Source organism: Bidens hawaiensis, unplaced genomic scaffold, assembly GCF_021521415.1.
Source record: "Bidens hawaiensis isolate Kalapana, Puna unplaced genomic scaffold, B.hawaiensis_p1.1 tig00036243_1, whole genome shotgun sequence".
Taxonomy (NCBI): domain Eukaryota; kingdom Viridiplantae; phylum Streptophyta; class Magnoliopsida; order Asterales; family Asteraceae; genus Bidens; species Bidens hawaiensis.
The window spans coordinates 100,052-108,440 of NW_027496308.1; the positions used below are offsets into that span (position 1 = coordinate 100,052).

Below are 8,389 nucleotides of genomic sequence, written 5' to 3' on the forward strand. Positions count from 1 at the left end.
ATTCTATGTTTTGAATGTTTATAAACTTGATTGAATGTCTTCAATCTTGTTTTACATTATGAATTGATTGGTTAAATAGTTTATGATTTTGCTTATCAAATTTTACATCACTTTTCTGGTTGTGTTCATCACATGTAGGGTTAACTCTTATGCCATTGAACCAGTAATCGTTAGTCATTGCTTAAACTTGATTTTCATACATTAAACTAGTAATTGGGTAACCCGGAGTTCAGTTGTGTCAACAATTCGGTTAGGGTATCGTTTGTCCTCACAACCTGACTGTTAGGTTGTGTAATTACTGCGCAATTAATTCATATGAATCTGTGATTAGTTGGTCATCATATTACCTGAACCTGAAGTGAATCTTTTTCTCATAATTGTTTACAGCTTTAAAAGTAATCATGTGTTATTATAATCATCTTTATAAACCGCTTGACATCGTTTGTCCACCTTAGTTAACTAATTAATAATCATGAACTTTACTTGCACTTTCCATTGATTCCCTGTGGAGACGACCTTACTTACCCGCACTAGTTATAGGTATTTAAGCTTCATAAATACTTGTTTTTGATTAGAGCGCAACATCTACATCACCGTACGTTGGAGCTGAAATTCCATCATTTAGAGCTTCGATTTCGTCACTGCAATATATCTCCCGAGGCCCCTAATTTTCCCAATTTCTTTATTTCTAGTGTAAAATCACGTAAATCATTGTTTGATATAATTTGCGCGTTGAGTTATGTGTTTAACTTCATCAATTAGTTTATTTTATTATATAGAAAATTCAAAATATATGCCTGATAAATTCAGAATTCGATAATATGGCAATTTCTCTCACGAGTTTTTCTTATTGTTTTTGGGGATTCGATCAGCGTCACAAAGTTATAAATCAGGGTTTTGTAATGTTTATAGAACTTGGTTGTATACGAACAAACTGGATCTATATCTTTATTTGACACGCTTATTTGTTATTATGGCAAATAGAGTTCCCTATTGTTTACTGAGAAACTAGATTCTATGTATATCATGATTCATGAAAGGGCTTCAATTAACCCAATATTAGAATTGGTTTTATTGGGTAATATTTTGGAGATATATCACTTGTTTTATTTTAAAAAATAATAAAATATAGTTCGTACATATAGCTGTTGAAAAGATCAATAGAACTGATTAACTGAAAATGCTGAGAAAGTGACCTTGATTGGAAGGTGACAAGGAAAGAAGCCGGTGATGATCGGATCTTCGTGGAATGGTCTTTATAATTTGAACCTTGATCAACTAATGGTGATTAATAGCATTCTAGTTTTTAAGGTGATATATAATATATGGTCCCTGCAACGAGGGAAAATGGTTTCAAGTGTGAGCTTGCACGTGATGAAAGTTGGCATTATGGGCGTCTGGACCGCTGTGGGCTAAGGCAATAATTGGATAATAAAATAGCGTGTAGTAGAGGTCTCAAAAGGAAAAATATGTCTCACATCAAGCAAAATGCCCGTAGAGTATCTAGAAATTAGGAACACTCGCAAGTATCATGTATACATGTTAGTTTGTAAAAAATATATCTATTGGAAATTTTCATGTAATTTTTTTCTTACAATTTTTGTTTTTATACAATTTATGTTTATAACAGCTAAAGCAATTAAAAATTTGAAACTAGAATATGGGAGGTAGAGATGGAACAGGAAGTAGGCGATTGAAGATCAACGAGGTAGAGAGGGAACATAGAGCGGCATATAGAAGACAAGGCGATGGGAATGCAATTAATTAATGTTTAGAAGTTCACAGATACCATCTAGGATCCGCATGTTGTAATATCTTGGTAAACAGTTTAAAGCATTCTCAATAGGTTCTCTATTTCCATCTTTAAAATTTAACTAAAAAACACAATTTCTTTAATTTATACATAATTTTCGAAAAACCTCTCCCAACCCATTCTCCATTTTCATCTCTCTATATTTTTTTTCTCTTTCTTCCATTTATAATCTTTACTTCTAACTATTTTGTCTTATTATAATTTTCAATATAAATTGATTTCAATTCGAATATATATTTATATAAGGGTAGTTGGAAATGGAGTGTTGTGGTAACACTCTAAATTTTGAGAATTCCTATACCATTTCACTAAAATTTAGAAATGAAGTTTGGAGATAGAAAATGGATTGGAGTGATTATTTAGATGATTTTTCTAAATTTTAGAAATGAAGATAGATATGGAAAATCCATTGTGAATGGATCTTAAGAAAAAACTAGGTGACTAAGTCCAGTTGGTTCACGTACTGGGCTACCAAACCCAAAGTACATGGCGAAGAAAAGAGTCTTTTGTTAGAAGTAGAGATTTCATTTTGAGAGATATTCATTATATCACGTTTAACTTGACTATTTTAGCACATATGCTTATCTTGTTAGTTTCTTAAAATGCATTTATCAAGATACTGATAAATGTTTCTATCGTTTAACCCCTCATGAGTTCTTTAAATCTCGAGCAATTATTTATATAAGCAGTTTCCAATTTCACAGAATAAATTCCTCAAGGCCGTATTGATATAGATGTTCCGGTCATGTGCTATGCTCATTGAATTCTTTAAATCTTGACCAATTATTTGAAGCACTTTTCAATAGTTTTGACATATCAACTTTCTCATTTAACATATCAACTACGGAAATTATGAACAGTCATACCATTTCTGATTTTAAAAGCTTTTAACATAGTTTAACTGAACCGTCATCGAATCCGCTAGTAATCATTGATAAATCTACCATGGAAGTTGAAAAATAAATATATTTCTTATATATTTCGGATCGTTTTTGTTCCAGATACGGTTCGGCTTTTGTATTTTTCACACTCCTAGAGATGATGTAAGTATTTACTCCTTTAGTAACAAAAAAAAAAAAAGAAATCCACCCGTATATATGATCAAGAAAACTATGAACAAGAGTCATCATGGCTAAACTTGATATCAGAATTCAATAATTTCGTTTATCAAACATTCAGAAAAAGAAGTATACATAATTAGCCTCATCATGATCCTAACTAAGTATACAAATGCCCACACATTCTTAATACTTTTTTTTCATTTTCTTAACATTTCTTTTTAGGGCTTTATGGTAGGCTACTCTTCTAGTCTATCTTGTTTTTACGTATATTCTATAATCTATACACCCCACAACTATATATTAGTTTCCCTACCATTTTTAATAAACAAAACTACAAACAAAATAGAATTAGAATGTTGAATGCATCTTCTATCTTCTATTTCTTTTATTCAATCCTTGTTTCCACACTTTCCCAATATCTTGAGAAATTTTAATGGCGTCAGCAGATGCACCAGCCAACCCTCTTCTGGTAAATCCTGATGCATATAATCCATGCTTTCCTTTCCATCCATTCGGAAACGGTGTCTTTGGGAACCCATTTTTAGCAAAGAAATCAGTCTCCTGAAGCCAGTAGGGTACGTTGCTACAATATCCAGTTGCTAAAACAACCGCATCAATGTCTAATGTTTCACCATTAACAAGGTTGACCGAGTTGAGGTTGAATCGTTTGATTGCTGGGACGACGGTGATATCACCTGACCGGATTTTCTGGAGGGCACCGATGTCTAGAACCGGGGTTTTTCCATGATGGTTTTTGAGTTGTAATGGACCTAAAGATGGTCTTTTTATGCCGTACTTTTGTGTGTTGCCTAAAATGAACCATGATAATGTTAGCAGAAGGTTGTCAACCAGCCATAAAGGTAGCCACCTCATAAGTATCATGGCTAGATCAAATGTGGACTTTCCCATAATTTCACGTGGTAGAACATGAACCTGTAATGATATTAGATGAGTTAGATGTTACATTAATGCATTGGCCTATTGGGTATTTGTTTTCTTGAGAAAATATTTCATCTTTTTGATGTTCTCAAATTTTCAAGATGTTTGAAATTAATTTACTTACCGAGCTTCTAACCACAATGGATGGTTTGGCATTGTGATTACACAGATCAAGTGAGACCTCCATGCCGGAATTTCCACATCCAACTACCAATACCTTCTTTCCGTTGTATTTCTCACCCGACCGGTAGTCTTTAACATGAATGACTTCACCGGAGAACTCATTTAGTCCATCTATATCCGGAACAACCCCTTCGGCGTTCTCTCCTGTTGCCACCACAAGCATTTGACAAACATACTCTGTCTCGGACGGAGTTGACTCGGTTGTTGAGACCGTCACGACCTGCCAGAGATGGCAGTCTTCGTCGTACTTGGCAGATACGGCACACTCATTGAATTGTGGCTTGATGTCAAACTTCTGTGCGTAGTTCTCGAGATACACAATGAATTGTTTCTTTGTTGGGTACTCAGGGTATTCCTCGGGAAAGGGTAGTTTGGGAAGTTGGCAAAACTTCTTTGGGAGGTGAAGTTTTAGTCGGTCATATGTTCGGTTTTGCCATAAGGAAGCAATGCAGTCAGATCGTTCAATGACTACAAAGGGAACGCCTTGTTCTTTAAGGCAAGCCGAGACGGCTAACCCTGAGGGTCCAGCCCCTACTATGACAGGGCCATTGACCCATACACACCGCCGACCAAAGACGTCGTTTTGATCCAAAAACTTAAACATTCTTGGAAATTTCTTGGGATACAAGCTAGGTGAAGTTTTGAAGTGAACAAATTTAGGAAGACTTATTTTTGTACGTTTGAAAGTGAAGGTGAGGTGATTATTGTTGGAATGAAAGGGGAGGTTATGCATAAGATGTATATATAGGGGGTGGGAGTCAACAATTAATGCATCTTTGAAAAGCCGTTCTCAAATCATAAGCTAGATTTCTTTTATTCATTTAGCTTTATCTTAACAATAACTAGAATCTTATACATATATCTTTTATATATATGTATATGTATATGGGCTCTATGTATACATACATTCATCATGTATCATAGTGGTATGAGATTTAATTTAGTCTTTTGAGATTTGATGATCATATTAATCATAGTGGTTTTGGCCTTTGATTTTTTGCTTGAATGGCAACACTTATACTAACTTAATATACTCAGCTCTTGTTATACAAAAATTTTGTAACTTATACTTGATCATTACTTTATTACATTCCATTATTTCGTTGTTACCATGATGATAAGAAAAGAACTGAGGTTGTGAGCTTGATTGTAAACACCATCTGATTAATGTCGAACACTACCACTTCTATTTTATTATATCACATCTGCAATTGATATTAGTTAGACGATAAGCTATGTAAATATGATTCGAAATTTAGTATATAACATATCATCATGTAAACCTTAATCACAAAACAATCAATACAACTTACAATTTCACACTTACAAGGTGTACATAACTTTTACAAAGATCAAGCAAACGAGATTAACATATTCACACTCTATTTTTCTTATACCATTTATTGGGAGAAAAAAAAACAACCTCTAATACAATTTGACAAACACATAAAAACCCGACTAATAAAGCCTGGTCTTAAGACGTAACTGGATATTATTTCAATTTAATTAATTGTTTGATTAACCAAATAGAACCCGGGAACTATTTTTTTCAAACAAAATACAGCATGAGTGGCACATTGTATAAGTAGATTTATATACAAGTAGTAGACGTGTCATGGTAGATATGATATGTAAATGGGCCGAGGTACAACTTCTGGGATTAGGAATATATATCCTAGGTGGCGATTTGGGGATTTGCCGACTAGGATGCCGACAGGGTGTTCACATGGACTTGAATTAGTAGGGTGGACCTACCTATGGAAATTATTTTTCGCCTAGTCTATCATTTATAGTTATGAATATCAACCAATATTAGATATAGACGTTTTGATGGGGGTATTCAAAATAGCTTGGTATTCACACATCACATCTTTATTAGGTAACATCACTTAAATCTTAATAAAAAAAGGTTTTCAATAACATACATATTCGTCAGAAATTTCTCGGTGAAAGCAGCAACGCCAATCATGGTGTGGGTAAAGAAGAGGGATCACCAACGACATATATCATCGACAGAGTTGAGGTGCTTTATTATGTAGATTACCAAAAGCTCTTTATTGTCGGATATTAACATATGGGTATAGTTCTTCCGGTTAGTGGAAAGCGATGGTTTCACATGTGAATCTTGTACATATTTGTTATGCAGTACAGTGATATCATGGTATACCTTAGCCAGATTAGTAGGACAATTTTAGATCCCTTCTTTTAATTGTTTTCGGGATATATACATACTTGACTAGATATGTAATAAAGAAATGTGTTTTCAAAACAAAGTGAAGTTTTACGTAATGTAAAGCAGTATATCTAGTACATTGATATAGTAAAGTAAACATATATACCTTATAGCTAAAGTGACAGTTTTGAAAGTATATAAAAAGAGTTCGTAATGATTGTCAAAAGAAAATATTGTGTAGTCTCAAGTTTGTTATATCCCTTCTGGAAAAACTGTTATAGTGTACGGCCCCGTTACCAGTAACCCTACTTTGGTGTTGGATTTACTCATAAACGCAGTTCTAAATATTATAGTTAATTAAAACATTCGCGGAACATTAAAACTTTAACCATAATATGTTACATAGCCATCAAATCTTGTCTTATAAAACATTCATAGTCAATTAAATAAACATAGTCTTTAAAACACCACAACATTTCTTCGAGATGCCAGTATCTTTGATTCCATGCCATGTGTCTTCAATCACGCGAGCTGCCACAACCTATTTGTCTGCGTGCATACTAAAAGTCAGCTACGCTGAGTGAGTTCTAGTTAGTCACATAACTTACTTTACATACACATATACGTGCCCGAAGGTACGTTTACATACATAACCTGTTCATCATTCTTTCATACACATACATAACTAACCTTACGTTATAAAGAGCATTTCCCCCTACATACCTCGGATATTATTAGGGTCCGGTACCCTCCATCCTCGGATATTATTAGGGTCCGGTCACCCTTCATCCTCGGATATTATTAGGGTCCGGTGCCCTCCATCCTCGGATATTATTAGGGTCCGGTGCCCTCCATCCTTGGATATTATAAGGGTCCGGTACCCTTTCTTCCATACCTTTAATACATACATTTCTATATACATAATCGTAAGTTTCATACATACATCATTCATTCTTCATCTTACATATAACATCAACCATTTCCTGGCAGTACGTGCAATTCCGAAGATCGTTTATGTACCGACAAGAAACCATTCTACATTTCACATAATACACAATGGCATACACTTATCACATAGGATAAGTGTATTAACTAATCACATCGAGTATGCACACAGCCCCGAAAACATAACAAGGAATGGGGCTAGAAACTCACCTGAATGCGGTTACGTTCACCGTTTATGGTAATTCCTTTCTTGAGCTGTGCACGACTAACTGTATAACAATTACACGTATCAATTAACTATCACTACTTATATCGTCTTTCTAGTCTTAATTATTACCCTCAACGAATGGGGGTTCGGGGGCAACGCCCCTGGCAGTGGGGTCTAGGGGCGGAAGCCCATAGCAGGGTCTAAGGGGCAGAGCCCCTGGCTGGGGTCGAGCTGCTAGGTCAGCTTGGAAAAATTTTATTTCCATTAACTGTCATAACACATTTTCCATTAACATTTTGAATCATTAATTAATTTGCTAACTCAAAAGTTCAAGGGCGTAATTGTAATTAATTCATTCTTTTATAAGTCCGGGGACTGTTCTGTTTTTTTATCAAAGTTCTAACTCGTTATTCAGTTCTTAACGAATGGGAGTTCATAGCGAATTAACTATTATAACGAATCTGGCTTTGTAACGAATTAGACCTCATAACGAACTGGTCCTTATGACGAATTGGACCTTATAACGAACTGGTCCTTATGACGAATTGGACCTTATAACGAACTGGCCCTTAATGAACTGGTCATTATAACGAGTTGGACCTTAACGAACTGGGGTTAGTTCGTCCTTCTTTCGTTAACGAATCAATTCACGAATCAAGGCTAGTTCGTTAGATCTCCGCTAACGAATTACTTGTTAATTCGTTAGTTTTCCATAGCGAATTAGGGTTAGGTCAGGGAATGTTCTGACATTCCCTGACACCTCCTTACCTCGTATTAACTTTTTCGGCGCCGCCATTGCTGGAAAGCCGCCGGAAAACCGCGAACACGTTGGAAAAATGAGTTTTAGCTCGTTTTTCACCGTTTTTCGTCCCGTTCGATCCAGATCTGAGCTAGGGTGACCCCTAAGCTCATCATAGGTTCGGTTTATACCCGATTCCACCTGGATCTCGTGACTTAAACGGTTTAACGGTGTCGGCTCGTTGTTTCGTGACTATATCTAACGGGTTAAGCTCATACAATATTAAACTATCATTACCTCGGGTCGGTGCTCGGTTTCCTTCTTGGTT

At 35.3% G+C, this 8,389-nt stretch overlaps 1 protein-coding gene across 1 annotated transcript; it reads right to left on the reverse strand.

Annotated features, from left to right (window-relative positions):
• Nucleotides 1-3,097: 3,097 nt before the first annotated feature.
• On the reverse strand, nt 3,098-4,942 carry LOC143588214 (putative indole-3-pyruvate monooxygenase YUCCA8). Its single transcript, XM_077069280.1, has 2 exons — nt 3,938-4,942; nt 3,098-3,807 (listed from the first exon to the last, which is right to left on the reverse strand). Exons 1-2 carry the CDS (start codon nt 4,727-4,729, stop codon nt 3,244-3,246), a joined length of 1,356 nt encoding a protein of 451 aa, XP_076925395.1. The 5' UTR covers nt 4,730-4,942; the 3' UTR covers nt 3,098-3,243.
• Between the last annotated feature and the right edge of the window lie 3,447 nt (nt 4,943-8,389).